Source organism: Melospiza melodia, chromosome 10 (genome assembly GCF_035770615.1).
Source record: "Melospiza melodia melodia isolate bMelMel2 chromosome 10, bMelMel2.pri, whole genome shotgun sequence".
Lineage (NCBI taxonomy): Eukaryota > Metazoa > Chordata > Aves > Passeriformes > Passerellidae > Melospiza > Melospiza melodia.
In genome coordinates, this window is record NC_086203.1 from 25,892,910 (window position 1) to 25,912,739 (window position 19,830).

Genomic DNA, 19,830 nt, shown 5'->3' on the forward strand with positions numbered 1-19,830 from the left:
TGTTTCCCAAGCAGAGCCTCATGTGAAAACTAGAATACACAGTGAACTGGTGAGCATGAATAGGGGGCAGAAGTCTGGAGAGATCATAGAACCACAGAATTCTGAATTGGGTTGGAAGGGACCTTAGAGCCTATCCCATTCTAACCCCCTGCTACCTTCCTCTATCCCAGGTTACTCCAACCCTGTCCAACCTCTCCTTGGACACTTCCAGGGATGAGACAGCTTCTCTGGGCAACCTGTGCCAATGCCCTGGCACACCCACAGTGAAGAATTTTCTCTCAACATCCAATCTAAATCTCTCCTCTTGCAGCTTAAATATGTTCCCTCTTGTCCTATCAGCATCTACCTGTGTAAAAAATCCCTGTCTTTTTTTTTTTTTTTTTTTTTTTTTTTTTTTTATAACAATGATGTGGGCCAGGGGCAGGAGTGTAAAGAATCACTCTCTTTTTTCTTTTGTAATGATGATGTGATGATGTGGTCCAGGGGCAGGAGAGCAGCAAACAACTTGGTATGGGGTAGAAAAGAGGAAGCATGTAGATGGAAACGGAAAAGTACGGAAAAGAGGAAGGATGTAGATGGAAACACAGGGAAGTAAAAAAGACCAATTCGCACGTAAGTGACTGAGGGTGATTTAATTGACACCCGCGGGGTGGCCGGTGGTGCTGCCTCGGCTGGGGGCGAGGACAGGCGAGGGGACAGGAGCTGGAGTGAGGGATGTGACAGCCGGGGGGTTCGGAGCCGGTCCCGCCGGGCAGAGCCGCGCTCCGCAGCTGGGGCCGCTCCGGCCGCGGGTCCCATCGGCGTCCCACCATTGTCCCACCATTGTCCCAGCAGGGTCCCACCGGTGTCCCAGCGCTGTCCCGGGCTCGGCAGGCACGGGGCGGGGCGGAGCAGCGCGTTGCAGCCGCTGTTTGAAGGTTTCCCCCGGTACACGTGGCATTCCTGCCCCGTCCGCTGCCCCGGCGGCTCAGGCACAGCAGCGCACGGGACCCACCTGAGCTGAGGTGTGTGCGGGGCTCGGGGGGCTCGGGGGGAGCAGCACCCCGGGACTGGGGGATCTAGGGAGCAGCACCCCAAGGCTGAGGTCTGGAGGAGCAGAATCCTGAGACTGGAGGTCCAGGGGAGCAGTATCCTGGGACTAGGGATTCAGGGGAGCAGCATCCCGGGACTGGGGGTCCAGGGGAGCAGAATCTCAGGAGTGGGGTTCCAGGGAAGCAGCATCCTGGAACTGGGGGTTCAGGGGAGCAGAATCTCAGGATTGGGGTCTGGAGAAGCAGCATCCTGGAACTGGGGGGTCCAGGGGAGCAGAATCCTGGGACTGAGGATCTAGGGGAGCAGAATCTCAGGACTGGGGTTCCAGGGGAGCAGCATCCCGGGAGTGGGAGTCCAGACGAGCAGAATCTCAGGACTACAGATGTGGGGAGCAGTATCCTGGCACAAGGGGTCCAAGGGAGCATCATCCCAGGACTGCAGGTCCAGAGTCTCAGAACTGAGAAGTCCAGGGGAGCAGAATCTCAGGAGTGGGATCTGGAGGAGCAGCATCCTGGAACTGGGGTTCCAGGGGAACAGAATCTCAGGTGTGGGGGTTTGGGGAGCAGCATCCTGGGACTGGGGTTCCAGAGGAGCAGCATCTGGAGACTGGGGGCCTACGGTCTCAGGACTGGGGGTCCAGGGGATCAGAATCTCAGGACTGCGGGGTTTTGGGGAGCAGTACCCTAGGACCACGGTCTGGAGGAGCAGCATCCATCCCGGGACAGCGGGTCCAAAGGAGGAGCAGCATCCCGGGTCTGAGCCCAGAACTATTTGTGACCCCCTCTGTTGCAGGGCCCCCCGAGCCATCCCCGGCCATGCCGGCCCCTGCCGAGGCAGGGCGTGTCCCCGGCCCGCCGGATGGTGGCTGGGGATGGATGGTTCTGCTCGGCGCCTTCGTTTCCATCGGCTTCGCCTACGCCTTCCCCAAAGGCTTGGCCATCTTCTTCAAAGAAATCCAGGATTTCTTTGGCACGTCCTATAGCGAGATCGCCTGGGTCTCGTCCATCATGCTGGCCACGACCTACGGTGCAGGTGAGTGCTCCTGCACCAGCCCTGTAAGAGCAGCCAGAAACCTCCGCTCTGGGCCAGAGCAGAGCCACCAAGTGTCCATCTCTATGGCCACCATCCACAGATTCACTTTCTGATCGTGTTTCCAAATGTTTGTTTAGGCAGACAAGTCATGTGTGGAGCCTGAGGGGCTCCTGCCCAGAAATCAGATTACCTGTGAAAACTTTCTATGGGCATCAGGGAAAAAGCCCTGAGAATAGGCTGGTGTGAAATAACTGGGTCTGGGTTTCAGCCAGGGCTGAGTGTTGAATAGAATAATAAATGAAGTAGCTGCTTGTTTATTGTGGCAGCTGATAATGACAGCAATGAAATTGCCAGTCATTCCTATCAGTTGTAAAGCAGTGCTTGTAACTCTGCTCTTTTTTATGATTTCAATATCACTTCATGACTGAATGAAATACATGGGCTGCCCTTGATTAAATCTTCAGCTGGAGGTGGACAGGAACCACACTCTGCAATTGCAGGAAGCTTAATCAATATTTATCCTGTCTATTAAAGACATTCTGAGAATAATCTTTGTTTTTACAAAGGTGGTTTTATTTTTCCCTTAATAATGCACTGTAGTGCAAGAGCACAGTTGCTAATGAAAATAAAGTTGCTTTGTGTAAGTTTGTAGGGTAGAAGTGAGGCTTGAGTCAGAACCTATTGTAATCCACTCTGTTGTAACCCAGACTTGGTCCTACAGAGATGAGCTCTGCAAAGTTCCTATAGTTCTAAAGTTCCTATATTAGTTCCTATATAAGAACCCACCAATGGAGCACTTGGAGGGCAGAACCCAAGCAGTGATTCAGAGAGAGAAATGCCCTGCTTGTGCCAGTGCTGTTGTCCCGTTGGCTGTCCCATTACACTGCAATAAATGTGCCAAAGTATTTACCTCTGGGCTCCCTGGATGCCTCTGTGAGTTGTTGGCAGCTCTGCTTTGTCTTCCAATAAAAAAAAATGTTGTCCCCTCCCCTGGCATGGAAGAGATGCTCTGTGCCTGACCATGACCAAGTGAGGAACATTAACCCTGCACCTGGCAGCACCCCAAATTACTCACAGGGATTTAGATGGGGAGCTTGAGCCTCTTGGGGTTCAGCTTATGGCAAATGAGGTGCTGGAGCAGGTGAAATGCTGCTCTGATCCCCTCTGTCTCAATCCAGCTGCTCATTTTCCAGCCCACCTTCTTCTCTGTCTCTCCAAGTGTTCCAAGTCAGTGCTGTGTGCTCTGTACCTGGGATGTTGCAGAGGACTTTTATCCTGATTACCTGAGCATCTCCTGCCTTAGCTTCATTCTACCTGATGCTGTTACACGGTGATGTGGGGGATGATACAGCTGAATTGCAGGTGACTTTTGAGGGAAATAGTAAATGCAAGATGATTTCTAGAAAGCTGTAAAAGTAGGTTTTAGAAACAGAGAGAACAGAAAACATAGAACTAGCTGCAGCTGCAAAGTCTGAAAGTAGAAAAGGTTGCAATAGTACAGCAAGCAAGGACAAGAAACAATAGCTTGAGTTTAAAGTTTGGTTAAGATAGACTTTAAGGCTGTAGAAAAATGCGCTTAGCAGGATAGTAGAAGGTTTTAAGCTTAATAACAGTGTATTGCATGTTGTTAATTGAAGGCATACAAGGAAGTATTGTGTGCAGCAGGTGTATGTGTGCTTTTAGTGATTGGCTAGGACAATTGTTTGTAAGCTTTAGCAATATGCTAGTGGCTAGAAAGTTTTTAAACTGCTCTGTAGCAAGGAAATCTTTGGCTGCTGCTGGTTGTAAATGGGCCTATGTCATTTTTCTATTGTCTGCACCACGTAGTGAAGCTGATGCTGCAATAAAGCTCAAGGAACGTACCCCAGCAGTCCCATCCTGTTCGTGAAAAATCCTCCAAACAATCTCTTTGTACAATCCCTTGCTTGCAGCTGCTCAGTGTCCAGTTTCCAGCCTCCCCTCCTGTGCTCTGGGTGCTTGGGATGCTCCCCGTGCCCCTGGCTGAGGTGCTGGCTGGTGCAGACAGGGCATGGTGGGAGCTGCTGGAGCATGGGGCAATGAAACACCAGTGTCCAAGAGTGTGTTTGACACTCTGCTGTGACTGAGTGGGCATTTAACACCACTGTGGGTGTAGCTTATGCACGACTCCAGTGATTTGGAAATGCTCATTAAAGGGCAGCTCCTCTGTGGCTGTGCCTGTTGGAGCTGTGAGCGTGCAAGGCTTGATTTACGCTGCAGAAAAAACAGAAAGCAGTTTAACACTGAAGTTTTGTCAATCTTTCCAAAATAAGAAATTCTAAAACCACCAAGATTTCAACATACTCCTGAGCAGCTAACAGAGCTACCAAACCAGATGATTATTATGATTATTGCCATAGCACGTGCATCCCTTCCCTTCCTCTCCCCAGTGAGGCAGAAGGGCCACAGGTTGTGCAGGTGACGCTCTCTGCAGCCCTGTGGGAACACTGAGCCCATGAAGCACCAGGCACATGTCCCTGGAGGAGGGGACATGTCCCTGGGGTGTGAAGGAGCCAATTTGCAGTGTCAGGTGTGGCCATGGAGGGCAATCCCTGCCCCATCCCTGCCCCTGCAGCCCCAGGGCAGCCTGGTGCCCTGCAGGGCACTCAGAGGCTGAAGTTTCCGCTGGCCACAGCTTGTGGTGACACAGTGCCCGGTTTCCTTGGTGTTCTCCTTGGTCTAAGGACTCGTTTTTGGACTGTGCTGCTTGCACTGTAGCAGAGCTTGCGTTTGCATTTCATAAATAATGCAAATGAAGCTTATTTTCTGAAAATACATGAACTAACCCAAATCTCCACTGGAGAAGCTGTGTTGATTCTGACAGCATGGATGCAGATTTACAGTGACCACCTGAGGCTTTGCTTGCAGCACCAAAGGAGCTCCAGTTTTTCAGACTAAAGCTGAAAATCAGCAGCCAGGACTGTTTCTGCCCTTCACTTTCTGCTGAATTCCCCCAGGAGGCTGTTTTACACCAGCCAGGGCTCCGGCAATATATATTACAGAAGTTAATGTGTCTTATCCCCCAGTTTCTTAATCTGAACTAGGTTGCAGAAAACAATTCTGTCACTGTAATACAAGCAGTAAAACAGATTACTGTGCAGTAAAGTGGATAGCCTGGACTTTATGATGGGGTACTTGTAGCTCTTGCCAGAGCTCCTGCTCAGCAATTCCACATTTCCAATTGCACAGGGCAGGCTGGGAGGTTTGGGAGCGAGGAGCAGGAGGGAACATTGCTCTTCTCTGCCCAAATCCCACAGGCTGAAGCCCTATCACTCTGATAAAGAAGGATTTGTTTCACAATGTTTCTACTTTTCTTTCTTGTCATGGGTGAAGAGCTCAATTCCTTACCCCAAATGAGAAAGGTTTTACAGAGGAGAGTTTTTGATGCATGGGAACAAAAAAAGGAAAAAGGATCTGATCAATGATCTTAGAGGTCCTTTAATGATTCTCTGGCCCACACAAGACCAACATTCCCAAGGTTTTTCCTCACATATAAGGGTGGGTTTTGTTTAGGAAACAATTTCATTGCAAAGCCAAAAGCCTTTGGCCTTGGCACCTCCTGATTTGGGCTGTGTGGTGGTGCCAGGTTCACCAAACTGAGCTGCCCTTGTCCCGCTTTTGAGGGTGACACATTTCAAGCTAGGCCACAGAGGTGTCTCTGGGGAAAGCAGGGAAAGCAACAGAGCTCTCAGGAGAGAAAAGATAAGCAGCATTAATTTACTAGTAAATTAGTTGCCCTATTCAGGGTCAGGGGAAACAGCCAAACATTCTGAAAATAAGAAATAGTGATGCCACTAATTTAATAGCAGCAATGTTCTTGTAGCTCTTATGGTCTCCTGTGAGGGTGCAAGAGAGGTAAGGATTGTGGGAAGAAGTAATGTCCTTTATTATGGCCAACTGTTAGAGTTTGAACAACGAGCCAGCCTCCTGGCACATGTGCCAGAATAGAGGGAATAATTTAATACCAGGACAGGATCTGCATTTTCTTTTTTTAAATTTTTTTTTTTTAAATGGTGACTGTGTGGCCAAATGCCTCCTCCATCTTTATAATGGAATAACAGGAATCATCCAAGGGGAGCTCAGAGAGCAGATCCTCCTGCAGAGTCATTTCAGCTGCTTGCTTTGAATAGCTGGGGCTACATCAGGGGACATTGGAGCTGCTTTTTAGTAATTTAGAGAATTTCACTCCTTTGTGATTGCTGTGCATGTTTATATACAGCTTGTGGGTGTAAATATGTGCTGCTTCTGTTGCCCTTTAATACATAAAAAGCTCAGGCTCATGGCATCAGCACCATCATTGTTTTTATTCAGAATGTGCTGCAGTGGAGCCTTGTCTCAGTTTTGCTGTACCCTGATGTGAAACTCCCCACAAAATCTCCAGGGTGCTGCTCTCTCACACCCAAATTCCCCTTAAAATTAAAGAATCTCTGTCCATTTTACAAAGACAGCATCAGAGAGCCACATTGTGTAAACACAATAAAAATGAGAGTGCTTCTGGTGAAAAAGCCTCCACCTGAAACCAACCAGTGTTTATTAGTCTTGTTATTTATTGGTTTGTAATTTGGTGAAGATCAAATTACCTGAAGATTTAATTCTGGAAATGCTCCACAACTAAATCTTTTCCTCCAAAAAAACCACTTTCTCCAAGAGCTTGTAAGTGCTTAATAGAGCATCTGCTAAAGCAGCAAGGAAGAGATAGGGAAGCTGAAAGTCCACCATTGACCTTGAACATTTAATCCAAAATTTTATAGCTGTATTTTATTACACTGCTAGCATGATAAATTGCAGTGACAGGTTTAGAAAGAACCTTACAACATGCAGTGGCATAAAGCTATATTAATAATGAGTTTGATTCTGCAGTTTTTAACTTAATCAAAGCTGCCAATGTTCTCTCCTGCTCTGGTCCAGGCTCTATCAAAACCTCCTCTGCCTCCAGAAAATCCCACCCAGGGCTCCCCACCCGTCTCAGCTGCCTTCAAAGGGCTGTGAAGCACTAAAAGGGGAAACTGAGGCATGGAGGGAGGTGGGTTATTTTAAAGGACAAGGTTATGTTCACCTGTGTCAGCTGGTTCAACAAACATTCATTCTCCAGTGGGGGTTTTACCAGGATTTCCCTTTTTGCTTTCCCACCTGGGTGTTTTGTGGAGGCTGGAACGAAAGGGGGAAGATAATTCTGTTTATTCACAGAGCTGTGGATATCCAGCATCCTGCTATCCTGGCCCAGGCCCTGCCAGGTGCTCCCTGGAGCTGCCTGATGCTGGAATTCACCTTTTTCCTTACCTTCCCCACCTCTGGGAGTCCCACCCCATCATCCTCCCCAGGCAGGGGCAATCCCTGGGTAGCAGCACCATTAGAACCCCAGGTTTGGATAAGAAAGCTGCCTGAGGAATGATTTGATTTCTGTAATGGATGGTGCTGCAGGTTCATATACTTCTCCTGACTCTCAGAGAGCACTCCAGCTCTGCAAGGTCACCACGTATGGGCTTGTATTTTTTATTTTTTTAAATAGCTCTGTTCTACTTAAAAGCAATAATAGCACTGTAGGTTCAAGTGAAATATTTCTGTGTTGGGGGACTTGGTCACAAAGCTTTATCATTTTGCCCTTCACTGGAGCTACCAAGGTCACCAGGCAGCAGTAATAGAGATGTGATAGACTTAATAAAAACCAAGATTAATAAGAACTAGGGAGAAGGAAGTGAAGAGTTTTGGATGGGGGGTTGTTAATGGTGTTAAGCCAAGGAGTAGAGTTATAATCCATTCCCCCCAAGTGGAATTCAAACATGTGAAAACTTCTTCCCCCAGATGCCAGCCTGTCCCAGAGCATTGCAGTGGAATTGAAAAGCAGGACCTGTGGTCCTCTGTTATCCTCTAGTGCCCCAGGATGGGCTCTGCAGTGTAACTGAACCCTTGGTCAATGCAGGGTCCCAGGGTGGGCAAAGCCCTGTGGAGAGCACCAGCAGGCAGGGCCAGGTTTGGAGCAGAATGTTAAGAGTGGTAACCAGGGGCTGCTGACCTCCAGGAATGGATGTTCAGCCATGTGGGGGTGCCAGCTGTGGGTTTCTCTGGGTCTGCATTGAAGGCACTTGAGACAGTAATTCATGTTCAGACTCAGGTGTTTATTATTTCTGATCAGTAAAACAGTCTCACTGCTGTGAGTTGGGCAGCTTTTCATTAGAAGGCACAAAATGGCCAACAATCTCTTGGCACAAGGTCTTTTAAGACTAAACTATCCAATTAAGAACCGACACCTGGATTCTTTTCCCTTTTAACCCAATAACTGATCCCAAAGAGCTCCAATGGGGACTTTTCTGCCCAATTACAAAATGCCACCCAAACCCATGGAGAAGGAGGAAGAAGCAGCATGAAGAAGAAACCCAGGATAGCACCCTGTGCCCTCCATCTTGCTTCCATCCACAACACACTAAAAACCCCAAAACCTCAACTTCTCACCAAGTGACACACCTGCACTGCTCTCCATAATCTACTGCACACTTTTGTGGGTTCTGGTCTATCTTGAACTCCAGGAAACTTTCTCCATGAATGAGGGTCAGAGTCAGTGCTGCCCTGGGGTCAGGGCACCCCAGAGCAGACACAGAAATATTCCCAGTGCCCTGGGTCTGCACAGTGGCACACAGGGAGCTCCTGCCCTGCAGCTGGAATTCCAGTGATGGAAGGGATCACAGCCAGTGGTCCTGCCAGGGCAAAAGGGCAGCTAAAGAAATCACAGGAGAGCAGCTCAAACACTGAGATGCTCTGACCTTGTGAAGGTCTGAGCTGTGATCTGCTGCAGGGTGAGATCCAAACCTGCAGCTGGGGTTGTCCCTGAGTGCTGTCCCTCTGCAGGAGAGGTGATTTAACTGCTTAAACTCAGAATGACACAAAGGGCCTTGGCCACAGCCCCAGTCTGGGAGCTGCTGGCCTGTGGCTCCTCCTGCACTGCAGGAGCAGCATCTGAGCTGGGTAATGTGGAAATTGAAATGCCAGAGCACTGATCAGATAGGACTGCTGGCACTTTGTCTTTCTGAAGCTTGGGCCTTGTCTGCTTTGTTCTTCTTCTTTTATATATATATATATATATATTTCTTTTTCTTGACATCAGGTTGCTGCTGCTGCTGTGGCAAGTTTCAGAGTTTCAGGTGGGAGGCCAGGGTCCCTGTGCTCCCAAGGGCATGCCTGGTGGGTGCAAGGGAGGGAGGGTTGCTGCAGTGGATCACTGCCCTCACCACCTTTCCCAGTGAATGCAGTGCCAGCCCTGCCCAGGCACACAGGACTGACCAGTTTGATGACTCAATAATGTCTGTCCAGACAATTTCTCCCACGCTTGGCTTATGAATCATCTCACAGGGGTTGTGCTGGAGCTGCAGCCATTACCCATTAAATGAACTGGCTGTTCTCCTCACCTGTGAGGAAGCAAATGAAGCATCTCTGGGGCCAGCTTAGCTGTGGAGCTGCTGTGGCATGTGCTGGATTTCAGCCTCCTTATTTAAAATCAATTATTTTTAATGTAAATAACACTAATAGAAGGCATCAGGGTGATTTAGGTGTGGACAGGTCTTTGGAAGCTGCTCTGTCAGGTCTGGCAGAGGAGAATTTGGGACTGTGGTTGTCACCTGGGGTGTGTGCTCAGTGCCACTTGTCCCCAGTGTGCGGCCATGCTGTCCCCAGCAGCACTGCCTGAGGAAGGCTCTGTGGTCTGTGGGCTCCTCAGCCCATGCAGGTGAAAACCAAACCTGAACCAAGCAGCTGAGACTAATAATTATCAGGCTTCATGATGAGCAGGTACCAGCAGTTATTCTCCAGGGATCTGCAGCAGGCAGGACTGAGTCACTGAGGGTGAGCAGGAGCTCTCCACACCCTGCTGACACAAACACCCAAACCACGAGCTGCCCAAGCCTCTTCTGGCACGACAGAGAGTGAAAGGCTGCAGGTTTGACCCTCTCATCCTTCCCCCCACGACTGCAGCTGGGCCCTGTGTTCTCTCTGGCTGCCTCCCTTGCAACCTCAGAGGCCAATTTTGAACTCATTGCGAGCAGGAGCTGCTGCTGCTGATCCCCCCCATCTCCCGAGGCTGGGGGGTCTGGCAGCTCATTAATAACGTGGGGGCACTTGCTTTCATTCAGGGGTAATGAGGAGGCTGCTCTGTTATGGTGGGCTGCTATCCTGGTGGATAAATTACCAAGCCAAAGGCAGGGTTGTTATTCCATGGAGGGAGTGAGATTATTACTGAGGAAATTGCAGGCCTGCTCCCATTCTTGTTTCACTACTGGTGTAATAATAGACTTTGTTCCATTAGTATAAACGATTTCCCCCCTTTCCCTCTCCTCTGAGTACACTGCACTCCTTCTTATGTCCCCAGTGAGTCCCCACAGTCAGTGGCAATCCTGGCATGCTGAGTTCCTATTTGTATTTTCACAATAGTTTGGAAAATATTAACTATCTGGGCAGTCCTTTTGGTGCTGGCCAATGTCCCTGGGCAGGAAGAGTTCTTTAGAGCCACTTGTCACTGTGGAAAAGCAGGAAAAGCTCAGCTGCATGTTGCAACCCCACTGGTGGTCCCAAACCTTCCAGTGGTGGTCTGTGCAGTTGAGTATTTTAAAGTATTTTAAAGTGTTGTTGTTTATCACCTGTGTGGTGATCAAATGGTCTGACCAGCAGACCCAGAACATTTGCACTGGCTCTGTGCCACTTTACACTGTCACAAGGTCAGTGTTGTGAAACCTGGGAAAAACCTGGAAAAAACCCACATTGCTGGAAGCCTCTGGGTTACAGATTGTCAGGCCCTCAGCTCCTCACTCTTATCTGAGAGCCCTACACAAAAACATTGCAGCAGAAATTCATCCAGGCCAAGCTCCACCAGAAAGGAGGAACACTATTAGTTAGGTTAAAAAAAAAAGCCAAACCAGACCTTACAAATAAGGGATAAATATATACACACACAGGGTCAGAGGTATGGGAAAGGAGAATGTTTTAGTCCCTGTTAGAAATACATCAGGGTTTCACACGGGCACTGGAAGTTTTGCAGCTCATAAAAAATTCATAAGGCTTGCTGAGGAAAACAGGAAGGCAATTCAGGTGTCTATTTTTTGAGCACTGTCATACTTGCAGGAGTTTATGCCAGTCTGGATTGATATTTCTTGTTATGTGCCAGCCCTGCATTATGATCCTCTCTGGATCATAGTTCAGTGACTCAGGAAGAATGAATGACAGGGTGGCCTGGGTTAGTAGAGGGGAAGAGAGAAGAGCCCAGGGTTTTTTGCTGCTTTTTTATGGCTTTACAGTCTCCTCTTCAGGGTCCTTTTCACTTGTGCAAACACAAAACTCAAGGTGAAAAGTAATTGGACAAGCTAACAAATGAGCTGAGGCTTGCTGCATTCCCCACTGGCGAGTCTCTGTGTTCCTCTTGCCACCCAGAGCAGCCTCTCTGACATGGCCTTTCATGTTCCAGCCAACAAAGAATGGAAATCTGCCACAGGTTTGAGAAAAGAGAGGCTTTAAACAGGACAGGCACTGAACCAGAGTGATTTATATGGGCTGAGGGCAGTGCTTTACATTTCATCAGTCTTCCAGGGGCTCCATGATCCCAGCTGCATCTTTTGGGGATATTTGGTGCAAACTGTTGCTCTCCAGGCTGCAGAGCTTTGCTGCAGGCAGAAGTGGAAGCCTCAGGGTGTGCACCCTGCTCAGGAAGGGTTTGCAGTGTAAAGTGAAGCATTTCAGAGCAGGCATTCCTTGCTCTCACCATGGGCTGATGGAGGTGATGGAGAGCAGGACCCTGAGAGCCAGGGGAGCTGCAGAGCCACAGGCACAGCTCTGAGTGAAGCCAGCAGCAGGGTGAGGCCCAGCATCCCCACTGGGTCCTCTGCTGTCCTTAGCAGGAACAGTGAGGGCTTTAAATGCTTTGCTCCATGGCACAGCATCCTACAGGGTGAAAGCCCTCTGCCAGTGGGCAAAGGTAATGGAAACCACATTTTCTTAGCTGAGTAATTAGATTGATTCTGCAGAAATGCAGACATGTGTAAAATTGAAAAATGGAAGAGTTGTATGCCCTGAGGCTGCAGATGAATATGTTGGTGCCTTTCTGAGGAGCACTGGCTCAATCTATTGAATTACTGATGCAAGTTCAGGCCCTGACCAGGGGAAACTCTTCAGAAGGGGGTGTCTTTCTCACTGTGCTGATCTCAAATATATATCCCTTTCCCCAGAACTTCTCATTGAATTCTGTAGTGCTCTGTGCAGCAAAAGGATGCACCTGTGTGAATCCAGTTGCAGGATGAGCAGAAAAACCCTCCATGTAATTACAGAACCCAGAAATTTTAATTGAATGGTGCATTTGATGGGACTAGATCACAGATCACAGTTACAGGGATGTTGTTGAGGCTGTGCCTGTGTGCATTTAATTTATGAGTGTTTTGACCTCAGACATCAAATGGAAAGTATTTCCATGGGCTTCATTCCCCAGATTAAACCAGCCATACCTACTGCTTTCTATTCTTGCACATTATAACAGCTGAGAGGTTGTTTGGATGCTGTCAGCCATGCTGAGGGAGGGTTGAGGTTTCTGTGTTTTGTTCCTGTGGTCAGGAGTTCTGTGGTTTGCAGGGTCTGGAGAGAGCTCTGGAGCTATTTCTGGCTGAGATTATTTAAGCAAAGGTAAATATTCCACCATGGCTCTGTGGTGAGGTGGGTACCACAGCCAAACTCCTCAGAGATACCTGTGCCTTTAAAATACCAGTTTGCAATATTATGTGTGTGAGTGGGAAGTGGCAGGAATGAAGGCAAGCAGGCACACTGGGCTCTGAAACACCATTGCTGAATGATGAGTAGCACCACAAACAGCCAGGTAAATTCAGATATTGAATCTGCCTGCATTCTCCTCACTTCCAGTATCACTTTTGCAGCATTTTGATTCAGGACTTGTGAGTAATACAGAATCTTTTCTTTACATCTCACAGCTTGGACTTCTGGAGTGCTCCTTCCTGTTCAGCTTGGCTTTTCTAGTTCTGGCTTCTCAGTCTGTTCTAACTTCAGAGCTGGCTTTTCTTTGAGCAGGAGGTTGGTCCTGAGGTACCACCAAAGTCCCTCTGGAGGTATATATCTTACTGTGATTCTGATTTTTACTGGTCTCACTTCCTCAGATTTCAATACTTTGTTTCAGTGTGCACAGTTTTTGTCAAGCCATTTCCCTCTTAATTTTGCACTGCCCTGAACCTCCTCTTTGCATAAATGCAAGTCCAAACTGGTTCTTTTGAGCTCTGGCTAATCCATCATCCCCAACATTTCCTACCTACACGGACTGCTATTAAGATTTAATTAACAACTGTTCTGCTGAAGCTTGGGTCCTGGTCAGCAATATTGGAATTGCATTAAATAGAGGCATTAAAAATGCAACAGCATTTGTGATATCTGCCTCACAATATGAGCCACTGCTTTGTGTGTGCAGTTTAACATCATCATAAATCAAGGAGCTCCTGTGACTCACAGGATTTGTTATTGCTGTTTGCCTTCTCTGGTGACACGTGGAAGTGCTGAGGGCAGGAGCTGTCACTGGTTTCACACCCATGGCACTGGACATGCTGCCATCTCTGCTTTTCCATTTTCCTCCTTAGCTCTCCCTAGGAGCTGTCTCAAGAGGACACAGTCTCAAGCTGTGCCAAGGGAGATACAGGCTAGAATTAAGGAGGAAGTTTTTCACAGAAAGAGTGGTCAAATACTGGAATCATCCACCTAGGGAGGTGGTGGAGTCACCATCCCTTGATGTGTTTAAAAAAAGACTGGATGTGGCACTTGGTGCCATGATCTAGTTGAGGTGTTAGAACATGGGTCGGACTCGATGATCTGAAAGGTCTCTTCCAACCTAGAAATTCTGTGTGATTCTGTGTCAGCAGCACTCAGGCCCCTTGGTATTGCAGAGCTTTACCTGCTTTGTGTCAAACACGCCCCTCTGTCAGAAGACACAACCTCAAGGCCCTTCTTGCGCTCTTTCCCCAGGTCCCATCAGCAGCATTTTGGTGAACCGCTACGGCAGCCGCCCCGTGGTGATGTTTGGGGGGCTCCTGTGTGGGGTGGGGATGATCTCAGCTGCCTTCTGCACCAGCATCCTGCAGCTCTACATCTGCGTGGGCTTCATCACAGGTGAGAGCACAGCACAGCACCTCCTTCCCTGCACAGAGAGGATCCCTCCTGATGGCCTGGGGCTGGCACACCTGGGCAATCTGCACCAACACAAACACAGGGAAAATGGGGAGATAAAAAGCTTGGGAGATAAAATCTGGTGGGACAAAGGCCCCCCTTTATTGTATTTGTGGGGTTCCCAGATGAGGGAAGGAACGATGAATCTGGCTCCGTGTTCTCAGAAGGCTAATTTATTATTTTATGATACTATATTATGTTAAAGAATGCTATACTAAACTATACTAAACAATACAGAAAGGATACTTACAGAAGGCTAAAAAGATAATAATGAAAACTCGTGACTCTGAGTTGGCACTGATTGGTCATTGAGTCAAAACAATTCACAGGAAACCAATGAAACAATCACCTGTTGGATAAGCAATTTCCAACCACATTCCAAAGCAGCAAAACACAGGAGAAGCAAATGAGATAATTATTGTTTTCCTTTTTCTCTGAGGCTTCACAGCTTCCCAGGAGACAAATCCTGGGCAAAGGGATTTTCCCAGAAAATATGATTGCCACACTCATTATCAATGCTTATCAATAGTTCCCTGTGCCCTGTTCCTGGCTGGACGTGGCATGTGGGATCCAGGCAGGGCTGTGCTCTGGGCCAGGTGCTGGGCATGGTGCCCATCAGAGCCCTCAGCTCCCCTGAAGCAAACCCAGGCTCACTGTGCTCTGTCCTGGGCATGGCAAGTCCTTCTGGGTACAAGTGTGACTATAAAGAAAGCACCCTTGTTCCTATTTTACTGTGTGTTATCTTCCCTCTGTGAGATACATGGGGTGACATTTCAGGGGTTTGCTTCAGTTGACTTGCCCTTTTCCAGCTTGTGAGGTCCTTTATCTGAAAATGAGAACTGCTGGGGTTGACCAAAAATATCCCTACTGTGAAAAAAAACCAAACAAAAACCCCTGTATTTCCTTCTTGAAGTTCCAATTTGAATTGCCTGTATTGAAATATGAAATCACATATTGGAAACTCAAGTAGAATAAGGCACAGGCTCAGTCCAGCATCTTTAAAGCCTGCAGGTGCCAGGTTATTGCTTTTAAAAGTAGATGGATTAGAGCTCTCCACCTGTGTGAGTATAGGTGCTTAATTGTGAGTATTTTTGGTTTATTATTTTGGATAAGGTACTGCCAAAGTTTATTCCAGTGCAGCTAGGACATCTGCTTGGAAGCATGACACAATGAGTTCAAATTGGCTTCCGAGGTTGCCAGGTGTATGGTTTAATGAATGTTCCCAATCTCTCTGCAGATGCATTAGGTGTTGCTGCTTTCTGAATGTGAAAATGAGAGCTCAACATTTAAAATCAATAAAACCAGCCACTAGCAAAGTAAATTGGGACAGAAAGTTTGTCACTCTGTTCTTCTATATCAATATTATTTTACTAAATTGGTACAGTAGTGAATGAATCCCTGTGTAGCATTACCCCTCTTAAACTTTACTCTTCCTAAGGACTGTCACTGTAATTAAATGAAATTGTTTTATTATTGGATGAATAAGTCCCGCAGATTCCTTGAAAGAGACTCCAGAAACAAAGGGATGGGAAATCAAATTAACCAATGTCTCCCAGTATTTCTCAATGCATGAGCTTGCATCATTTCCTCCTAAACAAATATCCTCTGGGAGGGTAAAGGGGGAAGTGACAGGACAAGGGGAGATGACTTTCAACTGACAGAGGGCAGCTTAGATTAGATTCTGGGAAGAAATTCTTTATTGTGAGGGTTGGGAGGACCTGCTGAGAGAAAAGCTGTGGCTGTCCCATCCAAGGCCAGGTTGGATGGCACTTGGAGAAACCTGGGACAGTGGAAGGTGTCCCTGCCATGGCAGGGGAGTTGCCATGGGATGAGTTTGAAGGTCCCTTCCAATCCAAACCATTGTGTGATTCTAAGTTGACTACTGCTGGATTAGCACGTGGACACCATAAATCCTTTGCTGAAAGTATTCCATGCACTTTGGTGAGCAGAAGGACTCAGACAAGAAACAGGGCTGTAGGAAGGCACCAGCCTCTCTGTTCTAAAGCACTTGGATAAAAAGGTGACAGAAGGGAGCTCTGTGCATAACCCCAACAGAGCCAGGATTGATAAAGGCCTTGCTCTTGGTCCCTGAACGTGTCTGCAAGTCTGGGGCATCACCCAGCACGGAGTGTGGGCTGTGCTCAGTGCACACAGGTGACCCTTGTGCCAGCCCTGAGGGACAGAGCTGAAACACTCACATCTCTTTGCACTGCTGTGCTGATTCCTCTGCACTGCTGTGCTGATTCCTCTGAGCAGGGCACACCTTTTGTGTGCATCTTTGTCGCATTCATCTTTTATGGAAAATCCTTTCTTTAGGATTTTTCCTCCTGAGAAGCTGAGAGACCTCAGGAACAAAATGTAAACAATGGTTATCTGCTGCTGTGGAATGCAACAGGTGCATCTGTGATTGGTCTCATGTGGTTGTTTCTAATTAATGGCCAGTCACAGTGAGCTGGCTTGGACTCTCTGTCTGAAACCAAAGCCTTTGTTATCATTCTTGGCTATTCTATTCTTAGCCAGCCTTCTGATGAAACCTTTTCTTCTATTCTTATAGTATAGTTTTATTGTAATATATGTCATAAAATAATAAATCAGCCTTCTGAAGCATGGACTCAGATCCTCATCTCTTCCCCAATCTGAAAACCCCTGTGAACACCCTCACACATCTTTTCCTCCTGCCTGCTGAACAAGGGCAGCTGTGGGGATGAGGTGCTGGCTGATAACCCATCATCCACAGGCACAGGGGTGTGTGGAGAAGGAATAGTAATTTGACAGAGAAGGGAAGATGCTTGCAAGCCTGCTAACATGCTTGATGCCTCCAATTAAGCTTGAAGTATCTTTTCTGGTCAGGCCTAGCATGGAAGCATTCAAGGGCAATTAGGAAGCCACCTGCCCATCACACAGCTGTGACAGTGCTGCTGCACGAGGAGAGAGGCTTTTGTGAAGGGGATTTGCAGTAACTGTAAAGCAACCTGTAAACATCACACTCTTTGTAGCCTCCTTGCTACCAGCCTGGAAGGAAAATAGGCTGATGTAAAAGCCTGGGCTCATGTAAGTCACAGGGATGGAGGTAAAAACAAGGTCTTGGTACAGGGAGGTCTCTGCTACAGTGCTGTGCCTTTGGCATATTAATAGGTATCTCTTCAGAGGAGCAGAGCAGGAAGAATCTGTTGGCAGTGGGGGGATTAGACACAGCAACCTCAGCTGCTGACTTGATTATGCCTGTTTCCATTTGCATGCAGAGCAGGAGCCAGGCTCTGCTGGTGGAGGCAGCTCTGTCCTTGACGGCTCTCTGGGCTGCACGAGGCACTTTGAAACCCCACAGCCCCTTCCCATTTGTTTCCCTACAGCACTTAGAAAAAGAAATGGGGTTTGCAAGCTGTCCACCTGGACAGATGCCAGCCTGCATGCATTAAGTAGGTGTTTCAACATGCAACCTTTCCAGAAGTCTGAGGCAGAAGCAGCAAATTTTAAAGCTGATTGCAAGGTGGTAATGACTGGTCAGAGTTTAGCTCAATCTGGACCAATTAGACTGCCATGAAATAAAATGGGATCTTAGACTGCCGTGAAATAAAACGGGATCTTGGGTGAGGCATGTGGACTAATGAGAGCAGAGTCTTTGCCATGGCTGTAGGTGTTGAGCACTGAAATACCTGGTCAAATGTTCCTTGCTAATAAAGTGAGAACAAGATCAATAACTACACAGCTGAGTCCTGTAGCACCACTTATTTCCTTCTGATATGAGTGAGATGTATTTAATCCAGGAAAGGACACTCCCTCTGGCACAGGTTTGCCTCTGTTCTTGCAGCACCACTGACAGACCTCTCTGTCACATCCCTGGGGAGAAAATGTGGTTATTGAGTAACAATTCCAGCTATGGAAAAGCTGCTGTAGCTTCTGAAAACTGCAATAAAATGGATGCAAATATTTCTTCTTAAAGTCAGCCAAAAGCTTAGAGTAAATTGAAATTCCAGTTATTCAATTTGAAACTCTCCAAATTTAATTAATGGGAAGAGCATGAGGTAATATTAAATTAGATTTGTCTGACTGGCAAATTAATGTTCACATAATAAAAAAAATTGAGATGATTATTGTTTAAGTGGGTAGCTGGCATCCAGTCTGATTTTCCTCCTTTGGAAGATGTGTGTTGTGTCCCTACCAAAAATGACTCTGTGGAAATGATGGTTCAATTTCTGCCCTTACTGACCAGCCTGGGAAATGGGGAGCTAATGCAAACTCTCACCTGCTGTGCTGCATCTTCTCAGGTGGAAAAAGATACATTTCTATATTTCAGCACTGTCAAGGGTGTTCTCTAACCAGGGCTGTGGTTTTCCTCTGTGGTTCCCAGGTCACCCTGAATTTGGCCCTATAGACATTACAGGCAGGCTGCACTCCCCAAAGATGTGCCCTGCATAACATATGGACTATCTAAAAAAGTTCATGCTGAGAATGTTCTCTATCCAGAATTACTTTAATGTGTTGCCATTTCAATTTATTTTTAATGTTGTAAACTTCAAAGTAATTAAAAAAAATAACTTTAGACTTGGCAAAAATCATAATTTTGTAAACCCATCCAAACTGAAACTATCCAGCATTGGCTGGATTCTGCTGCATCAGTTGGATTCTACTCTATCAGTGACTAATGATAGTGTTCCTTAATTAATTTTGAGGACCTTGACCTTTGTAAATTCTCTTCTGTAAAGCAATATGCCTAATTATGTACTGCACAGTTAAACAAACTAATTATATTGACTAATGAACAAGAAAAAATCTGCATGACCCTATTTTCAGGATTCATGTTCTCTGATATAATCACTTCAAGGATTACATTTCTACTTTGTTCTAATGTGGCTCATTCTTTCCTGGATGATGGAGTGGAAAATATGTGGCATGACTTTTAAATGCCATTTTGATGGAGTTCTGAAAAAATGAACTTTTTATGAAAATACTGCATGTCAAAGAAATGCTTGAAAATACTATTGATGTTTAATTATTGATTATTGGTGCTGGGCATCAGGAGGAATGGTTGGATATCAGGAAGAATTTTTTCACTGAAAAGGTGATTAAGCCTTGGAATGGGTTGCCCAGATGGTGGTGGATTCACCATCCTTGGAAGTGTTCAAGAAAAAGCTGGAGGTGGCACTCAGAGCTCTGGTCTGGTTTATAAGGTGATGACTGGTCAGAGGTTGGACTCCTGACATGGTCTTGGGGGTCTTTTCCAGCCTTACTGCTTCTGTGATTCTATGGTTCTATTTGTCAGTGCTCCCAAACAGAACCACAAAAAATTGAGACCACCACAGCATTTGGCATTTCTGCCTGCAGATTCCACCTGTGCAGGAGAAGCTGGCCAACTGAATTGGCAATGCTGATTTATAACGGCATTTATATATCTAAATGCAATAAAAATAAATTCTAATTAAAATACACACTCTGGGGTCCTGTATAATTAGCATCCTCAGTAGCTGTTTTGCTGTGTACTTGCAGACCTCTTAATCTTTTGGATCAGACTTGAACTGCTCACAGCACCAAATCAGTCGTGGCTGAGGAGGGTGGTGTTAT

The 19,830-nt window shown here is 46.9% G+C and overlaps 1 protein-coding gene across 7 annotated transcripts in view; it reads left to right on the forward strand.

Moving 5' to 3' along the window:
• LOC134422659 (monocarboxylate transporter 2-like) overlaps nt 1–19,830 on the forward strand; it is a 37,834-nt gene that overhangs the window by 11,896 nt on the left and 6,108 nt on the right. For 6 of the 7 annotated variants that reach the window (XM_063164981.1, XM_063164987.1, XM_063164986.1 and 3 more), the window contains one exon: nt 14,071–14,214. In XM_063164981.1, the coding sequence (XP_063021051.1) occupies nt 14,071–14,214 (144 nt within the window). Of the gene's footprint in view, nt 1–1,832; nt 2,065–14,070; nt 14,215–19,830 lie in introns of those variants that run through there. The other variant, XM_063164983.1, reaches the window with a different exon arrangement.